The 26,497-nt window shown below is 40.8% G+C and overlaps 1 protein-coding gene across 1 annotated transcript; it reads left to right on the top strand.

Annotated features, from left to right (window-relative positions):
* The first annotated feature begins 1,027 nt into the window (after positions 1-1,027).
* On the top strand, positions 1,028-25,855 carry LOC124111932 (cytochrome b-245 heavy chain-like). The gene is made up of 16 exons (XM_048384074.1): positions 1,028-1,181; positions 6,586-6,681; positions 8,238-8,348; positions 9,991-10,075; positions 11,105-11,247; positions 12,740-12,840; positions 13,309-13,389; positions 17,276-17,396; positions 17,828-17,920; positions 18,340-18,474; positions 19,263-19,381; positions 20,938-20,974; positions 21,325-21,407; positions 22,251-22,443; positions 24,151-24,278; positions 24,681-25,855. Exons 1-16 carry the CDS (start codon positions 1,137-1,139, stop codon positions 24,802-24,804), a joined length of 1,695 nt encoding a protein of 564 aa, XP_048240031.1. The 5' UTR covers positions 1,028-1,136; the 3' UTR covers positions 24,805-25,855.
* Positions 25,856-26,497: the final 642 nt, after the last annotated feature.

The following is a 26,497-nucleotide window of genomic DNA, read 5'->3' as shown; positions in this document are numbered from 1 at the left end:
TTTGTGTCATTTGTTTTGAAACAATCAAAACTGTTTCAAAGAAATGCATATAGTTTCAACCACTTATTCAAGGACCACCCAGGTCATGCAGATTGGTATATAGATGATTAGAGCAAAATCATAAAAAAGAATTACAGTTCCAAATGGGTTGCCTTGAAACAGATACACATAACTGGGGTCTTTATGGAAATATAATTTGGTGATTTTACTGTAAACACAGTGCTAATACAGGGATCAATTTCGCTATATCCAAGCTGCACCAGTGCAGGTAAAACATTGCAAGTGCAGGTAACTTTTACAGCCAGGATGCACCCAGTGCAGGTAACATTTCCAAACACAACTGCACAGCAGAAGTTATACCGGTATTTGATAAATGTGGAAAACTGAATTTTTTTAGAACTGGCTGTAAATATTTTAGAATCCAAGAAAGAAAAGTTAATCAAAATAATGAAATACACAGGTCTGAAAGCAGTGAACTAGGCTAGCAGAACTCATTTTTCACGTTTGTTTGTTGTTTAACGCCGCACTCCAGCTATATGACGGCGGTCTGTAAATAATCAAGTCTGGACCAGACAATCCAGTGATTCACATCATGAGCATCGTTCCACGCAATTGGGATCGATGACATGCATCAACCAAGTCAGCGAGCCTGACCACCCGATCCCGCCTTCACAATTACCACTTGAACAGTCACTCATGAGGTTACAATCACAACAAACGGACACTTTGAAACTTCTGTTTAAAGTTGTTCACTGGATATCAAGATGTAAAGTATACTTGTCTCAGAGAACCACCCCTTATTGAATAAGCCTATAATCAATAAATAAGGAGCTCAAATCACCCACGCCCCATCAGTAATATCTTATTTATTTCTTCTCAATGAAAATAGTTACCATAACTATATTTTTCTTGTATTTTCTGGGTATCAATTAATCACAAATAAAATCATCACCTGTATGCGTGACGTCTGCTGAGCCAAGGCACATAAGTCCAGGGGGAGACAACTCTTGGAGGATTAACACATCAAGGGACATAACTCAGGGGGCGGAAGTGTTGAACAGGTGGTTGTTTACATCCTAGAGATATTCACAGTGACAGACGGATGCCTGCTGACAGAAGATTGTTCCGATTTGGTGATGGGTGACTGGCTGGTGAATGAGGGGCCTAAATGGTTTATTGTGGTAAGTTTTATTACGACTCGTGTTCAGAGAACAGGCACCTGTTGATTACTAATTACGTCCTACCTGGGTGCATTGTACAACAAGGGAGTGTCAAAATAGTTTGAATTCTGGTGGTGAATGTCAGGAAACGTGTGGGTAAATCGGATTCGTGCTTGTGGTTTGGGTTGAGTTCGTGGTTTGAACTCAGCGCTTGTCTACACTGCAGTCGCAATATGTGTGGCGTATTGGGTTAAAAGAAACTAGAGCTTTGGTTTGGAGGACTGCATGCACCCTCTGGATCCACCACTGCAATGTTTCATTAAGTTACAGAGAATACTTGTGAATATTTTAAAACGTTTCATGGTATAAATGGGGTGCAGGCTAAAACGGCACCTCAGCAAAACGTCACCGATTTCTCTGGCGAAAACGGCACCGCATTTGGCGAAAACGGCTACTATGAGTCGGGCGAAAACGGCACCTCTATTTTTAATAACGATAACAACGATTTTATGATATGAACTGAGTAAAAATAAAACAAGAAATGAATTGATGAAGTTAATGAACCAACCGTATGCTCTATGAGATGTACCCCTGTTGAAAATTGTACTAGAATCTGTCAATTTTACTTTTTGAAAGAAGAAATATATAAATAAATAATTTTAATTCTTGAGAAATATTTGGTTGTCGTTCTACCATAGATAGTTCCAAAAGGTTTGATGGAGAAGGAGAGATGTGCTGATTTTAAAAATCACTTTTGTTGTAAGAATGAGGTTAATATGCCTGAGAATCATGCTTGTGATATTAGATTACCCTGTGGGGATTCCGGGTTAGAATAGGTCCCCAACAACCGATGCTGGCCGTAAGAGGTGCTGAACCAGACCACCTAATCCATTTAGTCGCCTGTCGACAAGCATAGGTTGCTTGGGACCTGTAGGCTTACCTGGAATCCCCACAGATCTTCAATTTTTATGCACATTTGGACACAGGTAAAACTCAGGTGAGGTATGTATGTCAGTAACACCCAGATGCCAACCATGCCGTTGTTAACAATTGAGATGAACATTCCACACTGACTGTGCTCCATGTACACAGAGATAAGGGCACGGAGAGTTGAACTAGGTCAGTGGGAACAAAACTAATTATTACCAAAGGTTATTTTGAGCAGATCTGAAAGAGCAACATGTTTTGTTAGCAGGGTTTGTGACTTTCAGAAAAGATTTTATTCTCATTTTAGGTTTTCATGCTCATGATTTGTTTCAACAAGTTGTCACATTGTGATATGTTTGTAGAGTTTGGGTGATGAACATGACAAATGGTTTTTAGGCTATATGAAAGATGATAATGGACATATATTTTATAATCTCAAAAGATATGGTTTTATTTGGAAGGAACATTATGATATATTTATATTGAGTTCGCTAGCATTAGCTTGCAGATCTGTCATTTATTAGGAGTGAGTGAGTATGGTATTAGCAATATTCCAGCAATATCACAGCCATTTGTTAGGAAGACTTGTGGGACTGAATATATGAAAGCTTATATAAATCTTTTACTTCAAAGTGATACCTTTCTTCATTAAGATCTGAGGACTTTCCATGGGAGGTTACGTCAGGTGAACCCAAAGTGTACTTTGACAGTCCAATCAAAATGAAGGATGTGTGGGTTAGGGCTGCTACAATTCACCTCGGATTCATGAATTGAATTCGTTATTCATGGTTGCTAGCATCAAATATTTACACAAAAAACAAAAACATTGCAGTCATGTGCATCTACATACCCTGTACCTAAAAATATCCATAAGAACTTATCATATGCATAGATTTCTTAAAAAGACAACACTCTTATGGATTTAATTTGACAGTAATGTGGTCACTGGTCATTGTCACATTTGAGCAGATACTAGTACCTGGATAAGTGCAGTATATGAATGTATAATATAATAATAATTAACACTGTCAACATGGTCAAACCATGTCAAACAATTTATTTTGTTATTGTTTCACGGAATATAATAAATAGTACATCAACTGCTGACTTGTTATTGTATTCATGAATAAATATTCGTATTCATTACCCTATATTCGTGAAACGTATCATATTTGCCTCATAGTGTAATAGTTGCAGTCCTACTGTGGGTTCTGTGATCCAGTAAGATGTCAGCTTTCTAAAATGATTCGGCTTCATTTTTCCATGCTCTCTACCTCCTTGATTTACAAATTCAGATTTGTTCAAAATTGGGTGTAGATGCCATGACGCACTTAAACAACAGGATATATTACATGCCCACAACACTATAATGTGCAGCCTCATTGATTTAAATTCAGAAATTGTTGTTTTAGTTTGTTTCCGGAAGGCAGATATTCTGATCTGAATGCTTTGCTCACTCGAACTAAGGATTTAGAAGCCTAAATGTTGATTGGCTGGTTAGATAGTTCACCTGACATAACTTTTGTTGGAGGATTCCTAAGATCTTCACGCTGAGAGGTATCGTATCTGAGTAAAAGATCAGATTTGATTGAGATTGTTTTTTATGTAGCTGAGATTTCCATCCATCAGTGTAAAGATGGTTCCCTTCATACAAAGTGTTTTAGACAGTACACCTGTGTTTGTCTGTTTTCTTGAAGTCCCTCCCAAAGAACACAAAAATGTCCAAAAAGTTTGTGATTATGAAAATCACATAGATATAAATATTATTAATATTTATCTATATTTTCTATATTGCTACAGAATTTGTTTTCACAATTTGAACCTGTCAGTAATTGTGATGTTTTGGTGACTATTATTTTGATAGCATAATTTATTTTATTAACAATTTCTTTTCTAATAATTTTATTTAAGAAATCGCAACTTTGGTGAGTTAAATGGAGGAGATCATCCCAAATTTTCCAGTTAGTTTTAAGATAGTTTGACATGTCAGTGCTGTTCAAGGCTTGACCAGTCTGAAGAAATGGATAAGTACCGGTACTTGTATCTGACAGTACTTTAGATTATGAAACAAACAATGATTAAAAACAAAAATAACTAACACCACTATACCAAATTACTTTTTATGGCATGAAAATTGATAAATAACTACATAAAATATTTTACTGTTTATAATATAACAGAGGCTATTGTCAGTCCAAGCTTGTCACAGTGCAGTTTATATTGCAAAACAGAAACATGAATTCTGATAAATTCTGACAGTTACTTAGATAATGAAACAACAAAATCTCTGTTTATGATACAGTCCCATTATTTACAGAAAATCTGCAGAGACAGATCGTGACAAGATATCACTTGAGATTGCAATTTGACTCTAACATACAAATATTTCTGAAAAGCACTTACTGTAACAGTGTAAGTATGGTCAGTGAAACAGGACCACACAGTTCCATCACATACATCCCAGTGTCCCCCTGCCTGTCCAAGTCATCTACGTCCCCTCCAGCCCCACACTTGTGTTTTGCATGTGACTTCCGCCCCCACCAAGTATGTACTTCCAGAAACATCACGACTTCCTGCTGACTCGGGACATTCTCAGTTAAAGTCACAGAGCCGGCAGCTGGTGCCGTGTTGGCCACCATGTCCTATGTACGTGATTAAAGACTTAAGAAGTTCAAACTGTATCCGACAAGTTTTCAAACATCAACAAACATATTAATGCTATGAATTTTTTTACATTTGTCTATATTTCTTTCCAAAGGAATAATATATTTATAAATAGACAAATAAAGCTCTTATTGTGCAAGTGATATTATTTATTAAATGTATCATCAATTTACATGATGTAGGCCAAACTTATTAATTTCTTGTTTACTGATGTCAAAATGCCAAGAAGTAGGATGTACATGTCCAGGTTAATTCATGTAATTGTTGATGTTAGTTTTCCTAAGAACACATGAAGAAAGGACGCTGGTGAATATGTTCAATAAATGTGTCAACAAAAGAAATTGTTTAGAAAATTATATTTTTTTAGTGTTTTATGTTTATTTCTCTTCAAATTATGGCAGATTTGTCTTAAAGATGAGAAAATAATTTGACTGGCATTATAATGTAAAAATGGTTTGATTATGATACTACTATTTGATGAGTGAACACTATTTTTTCGGATTTGAACCAGTTATCATAACAATAAGACACTTTAGGTTTAGTGAAATATCAAAATGAAGGTTTGTTCAGAAATATTAATTTTGCCATAAATATGAAGAGATCATATCTACATGCACAAAATATGGATATGCCTAAAAACAATCAGTTCTGTTATCCTTCAAGCAGGTCTCTTCATGAGGTGAACAACATTTCTCATGAATCTGTTGGACTGATACCACAGGAATCAGTTTATATCAGTTAAGACAGTTTCTTATGAATCACTCGCTCCTAAAATTACCCTGCCCCTTATATCAATGAAAAGAAATTATGCAGGGTTTAGAAACAACATTTTCAGCTCAAATTTCCTATTTGCACAAGCCATCCCATAATAGTAAGTGAGATTCGTTGGAGCACCACATTGTAGTGACCTTGCCCTCTGATCCACCTCCTCATGCCAAAGGCGGGCGGTGGGGTACACTTGTGGTTAAGGCAATCGTTCATCGTGCCTAAGACCTGGGTTCGATTCCCCACATGGGTACAATGTGTGAAGCCCATTTCTTGTGTGCCCCGCAGTGATATTGCTGAAATATTGCTAAAATCAGCGTAAATCCATACTCAATCACTCACTCAAGCCAACGGGTTATGGCCAAAGAGGTCATGTGGAACATTAGAATTTATCATCCAAAACTGGCTCCCACAGGAGATATCGCTTGGATAAGATCAAGCGATATCTACACTGTAGATATCGCTGCAATGAAATAACATCACAATGCTTTGCAGAACATTGTGACGTCACCGGTTACCATGACGTCACAAATGACATCACTAATGGCTCTGCTACTGAAGCTTTTAGCAGTACTTTTTACACTGAAGTCACTGCTAATTACTGTCTACAAATTGAAAAAGTTGGAAGAATGATGTTGGATGATAAATAAAATCTCACCCTCGTGTCTTTCGATATCAAATATATCAACGCTCGTTGATAAAAGTGGCAAAAATCCTTGGCAAGCCTCGTAATTTTTCCACTTATATCAACTCGTGTTGATATATTTGATATTAAAAGACACTCGGGTGAGATTCTCTATATAATTTACTTAATAGATCTGTAAAACCTTTAAAAAAATAAAAATGAAATTACAAATTTTAAAAATCAACATCCTCATCCCTACCCACTTAGTTGTGAAAAAGGCTGGGAGAACAACATATTACATTATCTGGCCTTGTGCTACAGTGGAAGTTGATGATGTCAAGTGGAGTGACCCTTTAAGACGTGTGACACACTCAGCTAGTGTGGTCGAATGTCAGCATGCTCCAGCCGTTCTCCATCATTCAGATCTGTAGTGTTGTTGTGCAGGGAGTCTGGCTGATCATCAACGTGGGGATCTTCGCCGGGACATTTGTCAGCTATCAGCAGAGCCTGGACTACTTCTACCTTCGTCTGCTGGTCGGGGTAAGATGGTAGTGTAGTCACAGTCAGACTTGCACTGGCTCACCCCAGTGTTATATGTGTCGTTAATGCTATCCAAAGTTATTAAAGTAATCCAAAAGTAATTTTAGATCCTGCCCAACCCATTATACAATGCGTTCTTCTACCATGTCTACTCATATCTGCATCCTCTTGAAAACCACTTGTTATATATATGTACGTACTGTACATGCACATCTATGTGTGGATGAATACTGTGTGTACCGTATTCAAAGTAATAAGCGCCCAGGGTGCTCTCAAACTTAGAAATAGGGGTCTGTTATTAGAATATAATGTTGGTGAGGAAAAAAAACAGAGTTGAAAGATTGTAAATTTCGTGGTTTATGCTGACAGCCTGAAATGATACAAAAGAAAAGTCGGTGCGTATTATGTATGACAGATATATTTTCCAGAATTTAATTGCCCATAATTAAGGGTGAATATTACACACGAGTGCGTATTATACCTGAATAAATAAGTCTTGTGTACATTGATCAAGCAGAAAGGGGTGATAATTGGGACTGTTCACTAGCCAATATATTAGCAAATATCACCGACCCATGAAGATGTTTGCCGTAAAAGGCGACTTTGCTTGTCGTAAGAGGCGACTAACGGGATCAAGTTGTCAGGCTCGCTGACTTGGTTGATGCATGTCATTGATCCCAATTGCATGGATCAATGCTCATGATATTAACCACTGGATTGTCATGTCCAGACATGATTATTTACAGACCGCCGTCATAAAGCTGGAATATTGCTGAATGCAGCGTTAAACAACAAACCAAACCAAAACCTAGATCTGCCTCTTTGACTTGGGTAAGTCCTGGATCTGCCTCTGTGACTTGGGTAAATCCTGGATCTGCCTCTGTGACTTGGGTAAATCCTGGATCTGCCTCTGTGACTTGGGTAAATCCTGGATCTGCTTCTGTGACTTGGGTAAATCCTGGATCTGCCTCTGTGACTTGGGTAAATCCTGGATCTGCCTCTGTGACTTGGGTAAATCCTGGATCTGCCTCTGTGACTTGGGTAAATCCTGGATCTGCCTCTGTGACTTGGGTAAATTCATGCCACTACAAATACTCAACACTCTGATGAAGTTCTGGGTTAGAACAGGCCTTCAGGTTCCCATGATTGTCATAAGAGGCGACCAACGGGATAGTGGTCAGACTCGCTGACTTGGTTGATGCATGTCATCGTATCCCAATTGCATAAATCGATGCTCCTGTTGTCGACATGGTCAATCACAGGATTGTCTGGTCTACACTTGATTATGTACAGACCGCCATCATATAGCGGGAATATTGCTGAGTGCAGCATTGAACAACAAACAAAGAAAAGTCATCATTTCCAGTGAAGGATGTTGAGTCCTTTGTTTTATGAAAATTGTGAAATATCAGTAATTTGTTGTAATTATTTATGATCAATACCCTGCATGGTCTTATTTTTATAAAGGTGCAGGAATCATTTTACAGAATAAAGATATAGTATATGCCAAGATAACTGATGACAATGTACCATATCTGTTATAAACCTGTTCCCAGGATGCCTTGTGCTGGGCGCGGGCAAGTGCGGCATGCTTGAACTTCAACTGTCTTCTCATCCTCCTACCTGTCTGCAGGAATCTCATCTCATCCATTCGAGCAGCATGTTCCGTAAGTAATTCCATTGGTTAATACATACCATGTTACAAAACAATACACTTCAATGTTGACCCCCAAATCACATGACTGACACTGACTGGGCCAGGTAAAACACAACATGTTACTCCAACTTGTTTATTACCACCACTGCCTCCCAAGTATGTAAGGTACGCCCTGGGCGTTAATTATGAAGTTATATTTTGGATGGACTAATGAGTCTATGCATAGTCCAATCAAAATCCAGTAACGAAATTGACATTTGGTTCATAAACATGGCGACTGCTGTGCAGAATTCGGTTGATTGCAGGATTTTCAGAGCATGTGTGTTGTCAATTGGGCGTCTACAGGTATTTTCCAAATATTTTCATGTTTTTAACGAAGGTACTCAACATCAAGTGATTTGATGCACTTCACGGGGTAAGACCCATTTTATTACAATATCACATTGTCTTGACTGGGCGCCACCATTTTGTTTGAAGCAAACGCCCTCAGTTAACGCCCTTGCCTTGATGATAACTGCATTGTAAATGGCTACTTTAAACACCTTATAAAGAGAACTCTCTCTGACAGAAATAAATAAATACAGGTATACATGTTGCTGAAAACAGAAAACGTCCTTCATGTTCATCAGCATTTGTACCCTTCATCAGACCAATTGCCAACTTAGAGATGCCTCTATGGGCAGCCATTCGGTCAAAAATATACAAAGTTGGAATAACGAAGGACTATAGTAGACAATAATAGGCAAATGTTACAAATAAAGAATTAAATGTTACTAAAAAGGCCAAAATACAAAACAAACAGACGCTGATAAAAAATATGAAGATGAAATAAAGGTCAAAAGTATGTGATAAAATAGTCAAATGTTACGAAAAGACGTCACATGAAAAGAGAGAACTATGTGTACTAAAGAACGTCAGTGAGCACGAAGTAAAGAACAATAAAAAACACCAGATGCCGCTGCAATTTGTAAAACACTCCGAGTTTAATTGGTTTGTTCTGCTGTGTATATGATAACTGCATGCTGAGGTGTTGATGTATTACGTTGAACCCAGAGCACCAACTGTCTGAAGTCATAGTGTTTACAAAATCACGTTTCTCGTATGCCGGTTATGAGACGCCTATTACATCACATATATTTCACACAGCTGCGATACATACATCCCTTAATTACGCATACATTTTAGCATCAACTCATAAAGTGTCTTTGTCACGAATATAAATGGTCTGGATGAAAACAAGCGAAATAAATCAGGTGTATAAACAAATTATACATTATACATGCATGTACATATATATATTCAGATGGTGGGTGCACGAGGAATGACGTAATACATTCTACACCTCAGCATGCACTTATCATATACACAGCAGAACAAACCAATTAAACTCGGAGTGTTTTACAAATTGCAGCGGCATCTGGTGTTTTTTATTGTTCTTTACTTCGTGCTCACTGACGTTCTTTAGTACACATAGTTCTCTCTTTTCATGTGACATCAAGCCGATTAAACTCTGAATGTTTTACAAATGGAAGCACCATCTGGCTTTCCTCCTTGTTAGGGAGTACTTACTCTGGTTCAAAAGTAGTATTTTACAAATGAAATATGTCTTTTACTTTAAACTTGATCTTTACTTCCATCGTTGTTTTTCACAGTGCTGTCACCGGAATGCTCGGCGTCAGCTGGACAAGAATCTCACATATCACCGTTACCTTGGTTACATGATCTGCCTAATGACAGGTGTGTATCTTAGAACAGTAGTAATATTCTTAGAATTCACATGGTGACTCCATGGCTGTATAAGTGGAGATTCGTTGGTCACAATGGATGTTGAGTGACGTCCCGACCAAATTCCAGTTGTGATTGAGATGCTAGTTTATTCATGTACCCAGTACACTGATTGTTGCATGTGTATTACAGCACTTAGTAAACAGTTCAAGCTAAATCGCAAATTTGGCTGCAGTGATAAAGCTCTACAATACCACTTTTTGTCATGACATATTGTCACTTGGCAGGATAAGAGGCATCGTGTATTATCCAGTGTCCATTCTATTACCCGATGGGGGGCACGGGTTGCCCAGGTGTCTAAGGCGCTGCGATTCGCTGTGCAGATTTGCGTCCCTTGGGCACGCCAGAAACCTATGATTGTGGGTTCGAATCCCGGTTCACCCCAATTATGTTTCTAGGTTTGGCAGCACCATACCCGTGCTTGTGGGTTTCACCGAAGTGGTAAACGTCTGAGACCTGCATCACTTCGGGCTTTCCTCCCACATTAAGCTGACACGCCGTGATATAACTGGAATAATGTTAAAAGCGGCATTAAACCCAACTCACTCACTCACTCACTCACTATTACCCAATGTGATAAATACCCTGGACCCAATCACTTCCATAGCTTCAGTTTATCCTCATTTATCATACCTGCATCTCAGAATGACGAGATCTGATTGGCCCACATGATCTTGATAAAATACTTAATCATACCTGCATCTCAGAATGACGAGATCTGATTGGCCCACGTGATCTTGATAAAATACTTAATCATACCTCCATGTCAGAATGACGAGTTCTGATTGGCCCTATTATTACATTGGTAATAACAACATGTTCATTGTATATCTGGACTTATAGTTGTAATATATTACATGTGACATCTGGATAATGAAGAACGTAGAAGTGGTGTGTGTAATGTTCTCAACAATTATTTTAACTTGGCTCTATTTTCCACGAAATTATTTTATTTACTACTTTGAACTCTGTTTCCTGCAGCTATCCACATCGTGGCACACTGTTTTGACTTTGAATACCTTGTTGGAGCCTACGACAGCCCGGACCCTGCAGTGCAGGCCATCACTCATCTCTCCGTATCAACAAACGGCAGCTACGTCAACCCTATCCGGAGACCCGGCACCGTTAGTATACATTCCTGACAAACTGTGGACATTGGACTCCTTTGTTGTATTCCAGATAGCCATAGTTTACAAATGTGCTCAGTAGCTATGTGATGGAGCATAGATTTACATCACTGTACAAGAACTACTGCTGACGATGCAGAATAAACAATTACACAAGAAACCATCCAGGTATTGTAGGAAAACATATAATATCCATTCAACCTTCGCCTGACTCGCTCGGGTCATTGATTGAAGACGGATGTTTGTTTCAACCTTCGTCTGTCTCTCTCAGGTCATTGATTGAAGACGGATGTTCATTTCAACCTTCGTCTATCTCTCTCAGGTCATTGATTGAAGACGGATGTTTGTTTCAACCTTCGTCTGTCTCTCTCAGGTCATTGATTGAAGACGGATGTTTGTTTCAACCTTCGTCTGCGTCTCTCAGGTCATTGATTGAAGACGGATGTTTGTTTCAACCTTCGTCTGTCTCTCTCAGGTCATTGATTGAAGACGGATGTTTGTTTCAACCTTCGTCTGTCTCTCTCAGGTCATTGATTGAAGACGAATGTTCGTTTCAACCTTCGTCTGTCTCTCTCAGGTCATTGATTGAAGACGGATGTTTGTTTCAACCTTCGTCTGCGTCTCTCAGGTCATTGATTGAAGACGGATGTTTGTTTCAACCTTCGTCTGTCTCTCTCAGGTCATTGATTGAAGACGGATGTTTGTTTCAACCTTTGTCTGCGTCTCTCAGGTCATTGATTGAAGACGGATGTTCGTTTCAACCTTTGTCTGCGTCTCTCAGGTCATTGATTGAAGACGGATGTTCGTTTCAACCTTTGTCTGTCTCTCTCAGGTCATTGATTGAAGACGGATGTTCGTTTCAACCTTCGTCTGTCTCTCTCAGGTCATTGATTGAAGACGGATGTTCGTTTCAACCTTCGTCTGTCTCTCTCAGGTCATTGATTGAAGACGGATGTTCGTTTCAACCTTCGTCTGTCTCTCTCAGGTCATTGATTGAAGACGGATGTTCGTTTCAACCTTCGTCTGTCTCTCTCAGGTCATTGATTGAAGACGGATGTTCGTTTCAACCTTCGTCTGTCTCTCTCAGGTCATTGATTGAAGACGGATGTTCGTTTCAACCTTCGTCTGTCTCTCTCAGGTCATTGATTGAAGACGGATGTTCGTTTCAACCTTCGTCTGTCTCTCTCAGGTCATTGATTGAAGACGGATGTTCATTTCAACCTTCGTCTGTCTCACTCAGGTCATTGATTGAAGACGGATGTTCGTTTCAACCTTCGTCTGTCTCTCTCAGGTCATTGATTGAAGACGGATGTTCGTTTCAACCTTCGTCTGTCTCTCTCAGGTCATTGATTGAAGACGGATGTTCATTTCAACCTTCGTCTGTCTCACTCAGGTCATTGATTGAAGACGGATGTAGGGTGATGTTTCACATTCTTCTTGTGATGTGTGTTTTATGTGGTGATATATCCATGTGATGTAATGCCTTCAGGACCCCACTCAAGAGGTGTTCAAGACGGTGGCAGGCGTGTCAGGCGTGGTGATCACGCTGTGTCTCATACTTATTGTCACATCTTCAACGGATGTGGTCAGGTTAGTAGCATCAGTCTTATACTAGCAGTATTGATCATTTGGTAACATTTCAACCAAACAACCTTGTTATTAATATTTTAGGATGGAAACTATATAAGCAAGAGTTGCTGCAAAACATCTAAGATACCGGTAGATTTAAGCATATCTATATGTCACAGTCTCTTCAGGTTGTTCAATGGAATACAGCTTCAGATCTAAACTATAATGAGGAAGAGAATTTATGGATGTCAACTTCTTTATTATGAGGAAATCAACGTTTTAGAGTACTTGTATAAGCTTACTCCTTCATCAGGTGAAGGAGTTCACATATACTCCAAATAGTTATGTTCCTCATAATAAAGAAGCTGACATCCATATATTCTCTTCCTTATGTGTATCACTTCTAAATGCCTTTCAAAGACTAAACTATTAATGGTTCATATTTTTCACTGCAAATTTCAACCAAGTGTCTTATATTTTACATTTCAGACGTTCCTATTTTGAAGTCTTTTGGTTCACACATCACCTGTTTGTAATATTCTACATCGGCCTTGTTGTCCATGGATTACAGTAAGTCATTTTCAGTTTTGATCGATGGGATTAAGTACAATATCAAACCCTGTCTTAGCTCACCGAAAAAGAAATTGTTTCTAGTTCTAACGCATATTCTGGACTCTTTGCAATTTGCATTTAGACCCAACAGGACACAACACAGACACTCCTGAAAATCTAAAGCCATATGGATAATGGTAAATCCGCTCTCAATACCATACAGCCTCACTAACTTATGCAAAAGCTTAACATGGGTGTTTACTCAAATATTGTCAAATGGGTGAAATCTGTTATTGTAAACAGGCCACAGTTTGTCACTGCAAGTGGCACCTGCTTATATCTTATTTACACTTCTACAGGGGACCCTTAAGGTTGTTATCTCGCCTTCAACCTTCGTCTGCCTCTCTCAGGTCATTGATTGAAGACAGATGTTTGTTTCAACCTTCGTTGATATATCACCACAGAAATCTGTTATTGTAAACAGGCCACAGTTTGTCATTGCAAGTGGCAACTGCTCATCTCTTATTTACACTTCTACAGGGGACCCTTAAGGTTGTTATCTCGCCCATTTTATTCAATTTGTACAATTTTGAACGTTTTGTTGTTTTGCTGTAAAATTTGTGGATGACGCTGCACTTGTATTTCTTATAAATAATTCAGAAGTAGAGTACAGAAATTAAATTTCTTCTTTTATATTTATGTGTAAGGATAATTGCATGTCAAGGAAATAAAGAAAATGGTCATAGAGTTTAGGAAATTTTGTTTGGATAATTCATGGTTTTACATTACCTGATGTTGCATAATGCTTTAGCTTCCCTACCTTTCACAAACAGACAGTCCTGGAACACAGTATGAAGCAGACTATGGCCCGTGCCCCGATACCCACAAGTTATCCACCTTGGCGTGAAATCCCTCATATTCTTCTCTGTCTGCCTTACGACAGACGTGATTTGGAAATGTCATCTAAGCTTAGATTTTCATAAGTTTTGGACATTATCTGGTGGTGTTTCATCCATATATCCTTTCCCTTATATATGATTCCACTTATTTTAGGTACATTTCTTGTTTAATTCTATGTTTACGACAACCGCGTAACTTAGAACGTTTCGCGCCTTGGTCGCCATCTTGCTTTTGACACGTCTCGTCTTACGAGTGGTAGGGTTAATGTCATTTTTGTTATCATTTTATAAACTATTTTGTGAATCTCTCATTTATTTGCTTGTAAGTGACTTTCTGTTGACATATTTCCCAATATTTAGGTCTGCCAGGCACTCTCCAAACTGTGGTTGTGTTTGGGTGCGTGGTTCACTTTTTTTTCCAGTAACTTGTTATGTTTTAACATTTGATACTGGTAATCTTATACGCTGTTTACATTTTTGGCAGAATATATTCTATGTGTAGTCCTTTGTGTAACAGACCCAAGCTGTGGAAAGACCCACATCATCTTGGCCCTGCGTGTTCTTTGCCAGTCAATGCTCTGTTTGCCATCGGTTTGCATCTTACAGAAGGGCTCTTGCTTGGTGCCCAAAACAACTTGCAAAACTGAAGATGATGCCAGGTCCTCAGCAGTTGCTGACCTCTCCGCCACCATCAGATTCAATCCCCTTGCCTCCTGCTGTGACCTGGGAGACCTCCTCTATGTCAATGCCGATGCTGATGCCTCCTGGTCTTCCACCCCAGTTTTGAATCCAGCATCCATCCATGCTCTTTAGGAACAACTGCTTCAGCATCAACCTGACGACCTGGTTTGGCTGCCTGTTGGCACGGATGTGGCCAGCTCCTGTCTGGCACTGGATCGTCACTGCTGGGCTTCATCGGACACTTCTTCCCGCTGGTCTGCAGGCTCCCGTACACCTAACAATTTCCAATATGACTTCACCAAGCGTCATCGCCAGTTGATGCTGGAAGGTCACCAAATGTCACTGGAATGTCGCCAGTTGTTGCCTGGACATTGCCAACTATTGCTGAAAAGTTGCTAGGCCGTAGCATTGTCTCATGCTTCTGATCACTGCCACCAGGTCTGTTCGCCTGCTCAGAGCATCACCTCCTCTCCCTCTGGCGACTTGGCACTTGGTGCCTCGGGTCCTCGGGTCCTCAGGTCCTCGGTTGTTCCCTGTTCTTCAGACGTTCAGCACCGGGATCAGTCTTCCTCTCCTGTCAAACAATGCCAGTCTGCCACCTTCCCTGATCATCGCCGCCACTCGGATGATACTGAGTCACCCCCAGACGGGAAGCTTACACCTGCAGATATGCCTGCTTGGCTAGTCGATCATCTCCCCTTCGCTTCGCCTGGGCAAGGTGGCTCCCCCATGCTGGAACACAGGGTCCCGGATTCTGGGATGTTCTCCTCCCCTGGGACCAGTTAGTCGCCAATGTGGCTTGATCTCCGGATGCTGGCTTTACGACCTTCTATTCAGATCCCTCGGTTCAGGAAGGAACACTACCCTTTCCACTCAGTGGATTTGCTGATGTCTCGCCTTCCGTGGATTAGGACGTTCGTCTCCTTGTAGGATCGTCTAAGCCAAGTTTATCAGTTTCTGTGACAGATGCTCAGACATTTGTGAGGTGTAAACTAAATTTCCATCGGGATAATGTTTCCCTGTCTTCTTGAAGAATTAGATACCCCGGTCAGACTGGTTCCATGTAAAAAATAATACCCGGCAATAGCGATCAGCTGCTTCGCTTAGGGTTATTATTATTTTAAATATGTTTAGTAAAAGCTGCATCTAAATTAACAAGATATTGGAATATATTATTCCTGATAAAAAAATAGTTTCAAATACAATTTTTGCCGATCCTTGCATTAAAATGCTGTAAAGTTATATCATTGGGTGTGTCTTGACCAAATCACCGGTAGATTCCAAGAAAACATGTGTACAGCTGATTGCTGTGTCCGGCTTAGTTTATGAGAAAATACACAACGTAATCTTAATCCCTGGATATAAAACAATGCCTAGTAGAACAAAATATACCATTTAAATGGTAAATCAACATGTCTGGTGATTTTTTATCTCAAATTTCGAATTTGTACTGACAAAGTTTTCTCATCACCCGTTCGTTTGCCGGACTTCGCTGAAGGGGTACGGTGTAAATTTTTTCTGCGCATAACATTCAAATTTCTTTTTTTCCAAAATATTGAATCCGCTAGAGGGGGGTTGCGCACTATACTTAAGAAAATATGGTATATCAAAGCTTGCATGGACGAGGACACAATTTTTTATGTAGAACTCTCATTCAGAAGGCATTTTGATTGGTTGTTGATTTCAAGCTGATTAGCAAGAGAAATGATGTGCGAAATTAGTGATAAGAGCAATGGAGCTGGTTGGTTGTTGTGCTATTGACAGCATTCATTCATTCTGAAAACATTGTCCAATGAGGATTTGAAGTTACTCATGTGTTTTAATGCCAGGCTGGTTCTGGCAGGGTACAGAGGCTTGCTGGGTAGCTGCTAGGCCTTATGGGTACCCAGGGTTTTCCATGCTTAATATAGATATGTGTACTCATGTTAATATACAGGTACCAACACTGGCTACATCACTTCTTAATGAAGCTTTGATGGCGAATAGATCCAGGGTATTGATCAAACTGGAATGGAGATATAATACCCTGAATAATCAAGGATGTACACTGTAATGACCTGTGTAGCAGTAAGTCAATATATCTAATGTGTTTACATTATAGCATGTTCAACCAGAGTGCTATGTACACAGTTATTATAGCTAATTGTTGTACCAGCACTGTACTGTAGATCATTGGGAGTTATTCCCCTTTAGTTGATTAAACATGGCTATAAACCAGACATGTGCTTTTGACTCACCAGAAAGTTGAACCTCCTAAACAGAAGTTCCAGAAGTCAATAAGACCATCACAATCTGTACTGATTGTTTGTGTTCTGTATCTCCAGGGGAATAATCCGGGGCCAGACCAACACAGCCATCCATGATCCTGCCAAGTGTTACAAGAGGTATGACAAGTGGGGCAGTGGGGAGTGCCCCATTCCACAGTTTTCAGGCTCACCACCAAAGGTAGGTTTTGGTCTTGTGGAACTCTCATCAAATACATCAATAGTATTTTGAATCTGCAATAGGGTCTAAGAGGGTACAAATCACTAGAGAGTTGTGTCCCTTAGCTGTGCCAGGATCTGCTAATTGTGCAATCGAATTCCAGTATCACCCTGATTATGATCCTTGCCCTGTTCATACCTGTGCCCTTAAAACTTTCACAAGCAGATAGCTCAGAAGTCACTGTACAGCCTCCTTCTGAGCCTCTTGTTTCAGTGATCCAAGCTTCTTAAACACTTTGATACTTTGTTTTGATGTTAACGCTGTACTTCCCTTGCTGTTATGTGATGTATACAAATACGGCAATCTTTTGGGGTTTCCACCATCATTAAGGATGCCAGAACTGAAACACGATTCAAAATGGCGTTAAATCAAACTCACTCACTCACTTTCAGACCTGGATATGGGTGTTGGCTCCTGTTGTGCTGTACATCATAGAGAGGGTTATACGCTTTTGTCGTAGTTTGAAGACTGTTGTTATAACAAAGGTGAGATGGCATCATGTTCATGCATAAATCTATTCTTTTTATCCTCTACAGCACCTAGCCAATATTTATCCGTGAAGATCAGGGGTAGAATAGGTCTTCAGCAACCCATGCCTGCATAAAAGGCCACTATGCTTGTCGTAAGAGGCGACTTACGGGATCGATGGTCAGGCTCGCTGACTTGGTTGATGCATGTCATCGTATCCCAGTGATGTCAATCACTGGATTGTCTGGTCCAGACTCAATTCTTTACAGACCGCCGTCATATAGCTGGGATATTGCTGAGTGCAAGGCACCGTCTGCCTTTGTAGACACTCCTGCAAAAACTTCTTTTTTTCAATTTAATATGTATTGTGATCAGACCATCACCCCAAGCGACCTAAAACTGTTATGATCCGACCATAGACTGTTTGCGTTTTCAGGTCGTGAAACATCAGTCCAATGTGTTTGAGCTACAGATGATGAAGAAAGGCTTCTCCGCGCTTCCGGGGCAGTATGTGTTCCTGCAGTGCTCGTCCATCTCCCGGCTGGAGTGGCACCCCTTCACCCTCACTTCCGTAGGTAGCATCTTTATCTGGAATATAGGGCTTCAGATTGTTAGGTCCCCAGGTTATTGACACCTGAATAACTTTTACCCACCACCATGAGATTACCAGTGCATCCATTACTCTCATGACCTTATTGTACCAAGTTGTCATATTCTCGCCTACATAACAGATATGTAACTCATCATTGAACAGGTATAAACTTGTGACGTCTCAGTGCCGTAGCCAGAAAACATTTTTCCTTGTGAAAGTTAACTTGAATAAGAAATGAATAATCTTATCCCCCCCCCCCCCCCCTCCCTCCCTCCAATGGTCTAAAGTGACACAATTTACAGTGCAGAGTTGCATCCCTTTGTCATGCCAGGATCTGCTGATTGTTTGAATGAATCCCAGATTCACCTTGATTATGATCCTTGGTCAGCACCATACCCCTACTTGGTCCCGTTCCACATAGTGATCTTAGCAGTAAGATGGTCAGACTCGGTGACTTGGTTGATGCATGTCAACGTAGATAGATTGATGCTCATGATGTTGATCACTGGATTGTCTGGACCAGACTTGATTATTTACAGGCTGCCGTCATATAGCTGTTATATTGCAGAGTGTGGCATTAAGCAACAAACAAACAAACAAACGAAGCTTAGCATTAAGACAATAGTAACTCCCATGTTTGAATATTGATTATGACAGTCATAGTGCTAAGACAATAGTATTCAAACACATTCCTGGAAATGAGCATTACTTCAGGTTTAATCCCATTGCACCAGTTATAGCGTTATAATGTTCTGTTGTCTCCTCAGTCTCCAAACGAAGACTTCCTGTCCGTGCACGTCCGAAGTGTAGGGGACTGGACGGAGAAGCTGGCCAAAGCCTGCCATGTTGATGAGGGGGAGTTCCAGGAGGCGTGGAAGATGCCCAGGTAGGCTCACTCGCTCACTCACTCACTCACTCACTCACTCACTCACTCACTATGCCCAGGTAGACTCACTCGATCACTCGATCACTCACTCACTCACTAACTATGCCCAGGTAGACTCACTCACTCACTCAGAAGGGCCGGTGTCATTTAGGGTGTTGAAGATGCCCAGATAGGCTCGCTCACTCACTCACTCACTCACTCACTCACTCACTCACTCACTCACTCACTCACTCACTCACTCACTCACCCACCCACTCACTCACCCACCCACCCACTCACTCACTCTCACTCACTATGCCCAGGTAGACTCACTCACTCACTCAGAAGGGCCGGTGTCATTTAGGGTGTGGAAGATGCCCAGATAGGCTCGCTCACTCACTCACTCACTCACTCACTCACTCACTCACTCACTCACTCACTCACTCACTCACTCACTCACTCACTCACTCACTCACCCACCCACCCACCCACTCACTCACTCACTCACTCACTCACTCTGCCCAGGTAGACTCACTCACTCACTCTGAAGGGCCGGTGTCGTTTAGGGTGTGGAAGATGCCCAGATAAGCTCACTCACTCACTCACTCACTCACTCACTCACTCACTCACTCACTCACTCACTCACTCACTCACTCACTCACTCACTCACTCACTCACTCACTCACTCACTCACTCACTCACTCACTCACTCACTCACTCACTCACCCACTCACTCACTCACTAACTCACTATGCCCAGGTAGACTCACTCACTCACTCAGAAGGGCCGGTGTCATTTAGGGTGTGGAAGATGCCCAGATAGGCTCACTCACTCACTCACTCACTCACTCACTCACTCACTCACTCACTCACTATGCCCAGGTAGACTCACTCACTCACTCAGAAGGGCCGGTGTCATTTAGGGTGTGGAAGATGCCCAGATAGGCTCACTCGCTCGCTCGCTCACTCACTCACTCACTCACTCACTCACTCACTCACTCACTCACTCACTCACTATGCCCAGGTAGACTCACTCACTCACTCAGAAGGGCCGGTGTCATTTAGGGTGTGGAAGATGCCCAGATAGGCTCGCTCGCTCACTCACTCACTCACTCACTCACTCACTCACTCACTCACTCACTGTGCCCAGGTAGACTCACTCACTCACTCAGAAGGGCCGGTGTCATTTAGGGTGTGGAAGATGCCCAGATAGGCTCACTCGCTCACTCACTCACTCACTCACTCACTCACTCACACACTCACTCACTCACTCACTCACACACTCACTCACTCACTCACTCACTCACTCACTCACACACTCACTCACTCACTCACTCACTCAGAAGATACCTACTATATTATGGCCTATTGCCTTCTGTATCGTTCTCGGATCTGTATAACTGATACCAGTAATACACATGCTATAGGGATATTATAGTGTTTGTGAAAGTCCATGTCGTAACGCCAGAAAGTCAGCAAGTCTATGGCAATAGGGGAAATAGAGAAGTCTATGAACACATGTATTAAGCTTGCATAGTTAGGCTAGATGATTCTAGTGTTCCTTCCTCTACCCACCAGGTTAGCTGTGGATGGCCCCTTTGGAACTGCCACGGAGGTAAGCCCTAACTTTCACCATAGATCATCAACATCATTATTATGGCTGTATAAGGGCGCAGATTGCCTGTGTAAGGTGTTGTCTCCCTTTGCTGTCCCCGAATACACTGGTTTGGGGTTCAAATCTAGCACCATACCTCTGCTTGTGGGTTTCAGTGATAAACATTGTCAATTTGGCAATACTGCCACATTCAGCCACCATGCCATGATATAACTGAAATACTGTTAAAAACACTCACTCAAAATGAACAAAGGTAGTATTTATTTTGATAAATTGTTGGCAGGCTCACAACCATTTGACTGACATTTGAAGTCTGTTCAGACAGCTGAATGTGTGTCTATTCTTTGAAGGACTTTTTCCGCTATGAGGTGGCAGTGCTGATCGGTGCAGGGATAGGAGTCACACCATTTGCAGCTGTTTTGAAGAATATATGGTACTGTCACTTGTCTTTCAATCACCCTTGTTACCCATGGGCAGATGTTCCATCACTGTCCTGTTCTTGTACGAGCCTACGGAAATAGGGATTGGTTGTCAATATGTTTGGTCCTGTGTGTGTTGTGTGCATTTATGGAGGTATAAACTTAAAAAATGGTGACATAAAATGCTCACACACATCTTATCCCCCCAGTTTGGAACATGGGGATATAGCAATCACCATGTTTGTCCGACTGTCAGCCGTCTGTTTTCCATTTCTGGAGAAGAACTCCAAAACCTTAAAATATATTTCTTGTTAAAACTTGCTGTATAGATCAGTCTAGTGGTGAACTGGTGCCTTTTGATGATTTGGGATTTTTGTTGTTGATTTTTTTTATGTTTTCATGACAAGTTGGGCTTTACTGAAATGAGGGAAGTGCTCGTTTCCGGAGCTGAACTCCAAAGCCGTTGTGAAACTTGCTCTTCAGATCAGTCTACTGGTGAACTGAAGCCTTTTAATGATTTGAGATTTTGAAAAGCACTGAACAGCATTATGTTTTCTTCACTGAACTGAAGGTATCCAATGGCAATGTACCAAAAGTGGGGTATAAGTAGCCAAACTCCATTTCTGAATTGCACCAGACTGGGTGTATATGTAATCCCTGATTACTCTTGTTTATGTTTAGACCTCAATAAATGCAAAAATATATTGAAGACAACATTTGCCCCAACATTGACTCATTTGTAAGTCAGATCTTTGTATCTCTTGATATTGCTACACATTGTTAAACTAATGCCAAGCCCTACTGGCTTAATCACTCTACTAAATTATTTTCAAAATCGATTGATTATTGGGATTCAGGTACAAGTACTGTGATGTCAACACAGAGATGTCGCTGAAAAAGGTGCACTTCTTCTGGGTGTGTCCCGACACTCACGCCTTCGAGTGGTTCCAGGATCTCCTCAAATCTATAGAGCAGCAGACGTACGAACGTGGCAATGCCAACTTCCTGTCTCACAACATCTACCTGACCCGAGGCTGGGACTCGAACCAGGTAGGTAGTTATAGGATGCTGGCTCACCACACAGAACACCATCTTCCCAAGGCAGGAGAGTTAACTGACTATAAAATTCCAGTTTCCACCCTTGCCGAACTAGACTGGAATTCCTGGGCTCGATCGTAGTGCCACCAGTGGCTATTACCAGTTATGTCCCTTCTAAGCCTCTCCTATGGACAATCAGATTCCACCACTCCTATCACTTGCGTTTGCTTCACACAAAATGGTGGCGCCCAGTCAAAACGATCTGATCGATAATCAAGATCTATATTGTGATAAAACAGGTCTTACATCGTGAAATGCATCAAATCACGTGAGCACCTTGATTAAAAACATGAAAAGATTTGGAAAATATCTGCTGACAACGAGTTGGCGGTGCACATGCTTTGCAAATCCTGCAATCGACCGAAATCTGCACGACAGTTTCCGCATTCGGTGTGTGAATTTGATTTGACTATGCACAGACTTGTTAATCCAGCCAAAATGTAACTCCATAATACCAGCCTAGTTCGGCAAGGGTGGAAACTGGACTTTTAAAGTCAGTTAACTCTCTTGCCTCGGGAAGATAACAGAACACATATGTTTGATTAACTGCATGTGCGAAGCCCATTCTTGTACCCCCTTATGATAGTGCTTCAATCGTGTGGCATGAAGCCACTCTCATACACTGTTACAGGGCTTGCGATCATAACCCAAGACTCAGTCTCCCACATGCAGTCCTTCTTGAACTCCCTTGTGATATGGCAGCAGATTTTGACCAGGTATCATATATATTGAAAGACAATAAGACCCTTGTCCACTTCATGTTTGTGACTTGTTATTCTGTAGATCACAAGTTTCTATCTGCCTCTGTGGTCTAGGGGATAGAGCTCCTGCCTCTAGAATAGAAGGTCTGTGGTTCAGTCCCCTGACTGTCATACCAGGAGATGTTAAACGATGGAACTTATTGTTACCCTGCCTGATGTATAATTTTTTTATTCAGGGTTCAGAATACATTGTACACTATATAATGCATATTAATACATTAACTGTTTGCACATCATTTGTAATGTGATGATTGATATTACCAGTGATAATAAATGATTTACTGCATATATGTATCACATGATGGAACACAACAGCCATTCACACTTCTCATACAAACACCATTTACACGCTCTCACACAGGGACGCCACAAGCACTCTCATACACACACACATATATTATATTCTCAAAGAGAGATCTCAAACCTCAAATCAGTGGTTTCAGTGGAATAATATGGAAATGTAGACACTGACACATGGGCATACCATGATATACGCATGTACACAAGCATATATATATATAAATATATACATATACATATCCTAAAATTCAAAAAGGTTGTGCTGCCTGATGTATTAAGAGGATAAAACAAGGACTGGTTGGAGTCAGTATATCGTGAGTGGGGTATCCATGTTAAACTGTGGCATGGTAACTCACCCAGCTAGTACTGTAAAATCATCGTTACTCCAGACTAGTACAAGCAGCCACACATGCATACACGTTGCTATATAAGTGAAATAATATTGACATTAAATCCCATTTCACATCGCCTACAAATTTTTCTGATCTTGATTCTCCCCCACAAAAAGCATTATCTGTGGGAGATGAGTTCTCTGATCCACCTATTTGCAAATCTACAAGTTTCAACAAACACTCACTTAAACATGTTTTATCTCCAGGCGAAGAACATTATGATCCATGATGACGACAATGGCCTTGACCCTGTGACAGGACTGAGTCAGAAGACTCATTATGGCCGCCCCCAATGGGACCGGGTATTCGCATCTCTAGCACAGCAACATCCTGGGTTGGTAAAACTGGTACCTTTGGGGCTATTTCATTTAGCATTGATTTCGAACTTCTTCAGGCGGTTGCATTATGATTGAGGGGTATTACTGATGGTGATATATGGTAGTTATAGATTCTGACTCATGTAGGATTCAGACGTAAGGTTTGCGACCAGTCCACTATTTGCTGTCTCACTACTTGCTGCGTAAAAAATTCATTTTATTAAATATTAATTAAAAGTTAAGTTACATTTTGTTTTGCTTATTAATCAATACCTGTAGATGGTAGTGCAAATATTAATGAATATTAACTATTTGTTTTATTTTCTGATTGTTGCTTTGGACGACGGTCAGTCGGACACATACACTACAAAAGTGTTGTCTTATTCCTTGTGTTGACCATGTGTTACCATCTACTGCAGGGTGAGCGTGGGAGTGTTCTTCTGTGGACCGAAGGAACTATCTACACAGCTTCACAAGCTCTGCAATAAATACTCTTCTGACAACAATGGAACAAGATTCTTCTATAACAAGGAAAACTTCTAATAACCCCCATCACAAGTGGCCTCGTACTGTGCGATTTATTCCATAAAAGTATGAAATGTTTAAAATGACTCATGATGACATGCATTGTTTATTTTTACACTTTTTATACTCACGCTCAACCTTGTAGTTATTTTATGTTCTGTGTATGTCATATGTCTGTAACTTGTTATTTTTAAATTGATGTCAAAACGTTTATTATCCAAAAATATTTTTAATATACAATGAAACCTTGTCAGTCTGGACACCCCTCTTTCTGGGCGATTACTGGTATTACCGTTAGGAATGAGGATAGGTCAGAATCTCCCAAAACCAGTGTGAGACCAAGTCTCGAGTCCGAAAGAGATTAAGATTTTACAAGAAGATTTTTCTGTCAAGGTTGAGGGTCGGACTTGTATGGTTCAATCAGCTGGACTGATTCAAGTGGCAGTTCAGTGTGGAAGCTTTAATATTAGTACCATTATGGAAAATACTGTACTAAATAGTTTTTTGGTGAATGTTTACTGCTGAATCTAGGACATCCTGGGTATCAGTCTACATTGTAAACACATCGTCTATTGATGAGGGGGGCGGTCGGGTAGCATAGTGGTCAAAGCGATCGCGTGTCACGCCGAGGACCCGGGTTCGATTCCTGACATGGGTACAATGTGTGAAGCCCATTTCTGGTGTCCCCTGCCGTGATATTGCTGGAATATTGCTAAAAGCGACTGATAGTCAGAGTCTAGATTAGACAGATTCCACTGTATACAATGGACATTACTCTGTACCAATAATGCACTAGTACATGAATTCGTTCCTTCAGTGAGAACGGTATGGTACAGATTACAGTGTTACACTGTAGGGCTGTCTATTTCAATTTTGTTTACAACAAAGGTGCCAACATATCCTCCTAATGTCAGTCATGTCAAAAGTTGCCACTTCTGTGTCTGAGTCATGAAGAACTGTGATATGCTTTGACTGGCAAGACTGTAGATATTCAGTATAGGATCCAGTCAATGTTGCTCTCAGGATGAAGCTTGTTCACAATCTTTACACTACAACTGTCTAGGGGAGCAACCATGAGGGGGTGGGGGGTGGGGGTGGGGGTGGGGGTGGGGTACTTCTGTTTGTTCCAGGGCATCCAGCATGTATGTAAAATCTGAGACCAAAAATTCAGGAAAAATATTTAAAAAAAGAAAGAAATCCCAGTCCAAATCATTCCACACAGACCCGTGAAGATCTGGGGAAGAATAAGTCTTCAGCAACCCATGCTTGCCGTAAAAGGCGACTATGCTTGTCGTGAGAGGCGTCTAACGGGATCGGGTGGTCAGACTTGGTGACATGGTTGATGCATGTCATCATATTCCCAATAGCGTTTATTGATGCTCATGATGTCAATCACTGGATTGTCTGGTCCGGACTCGATTATTTTTCAGACCGCCATCATACAGCTGGAATATTACCGAGTGCGGCGTTAAACAACAAACATTCCACACTCACACAATGACATTCACAGGCATACACACACACTCACAGCCATGCACAGAGACACACAGAGTATATCAAAATGCCACAAATGGTTGGTCCCCAAGTCTATGAGATACAGCAGCCATAGTTATTAACATGATGACACCACAGAGCAAGGCCAACCGATGCACTAAGTTCAGGGCCAGATTAAGCAGAAAAAGCGTACTTACAATATTTAAAAAATTAGTTT

The sequence above is a fragment of the Haliotis rufescens genome, unplaced genomic scaffold (assembly GCF_023055435.1).
Source record: "Haliotis rufescens isolate VD_foot unplaced genomic scaffold, xgHalRufe1.0.p SCAF_5, whole genome shotgun sequence".
Classification (NCBI taxonomy): domain Eukaryota; kingdom Metazoa; phylum Mollusca; class Gastropoda; order Lepetellida; family Haliotidae; genus Haliotis; species Haliotis rufescens.
This window is presented reverse-complemented; position numbering and strand designations above follow the sequence as displayed.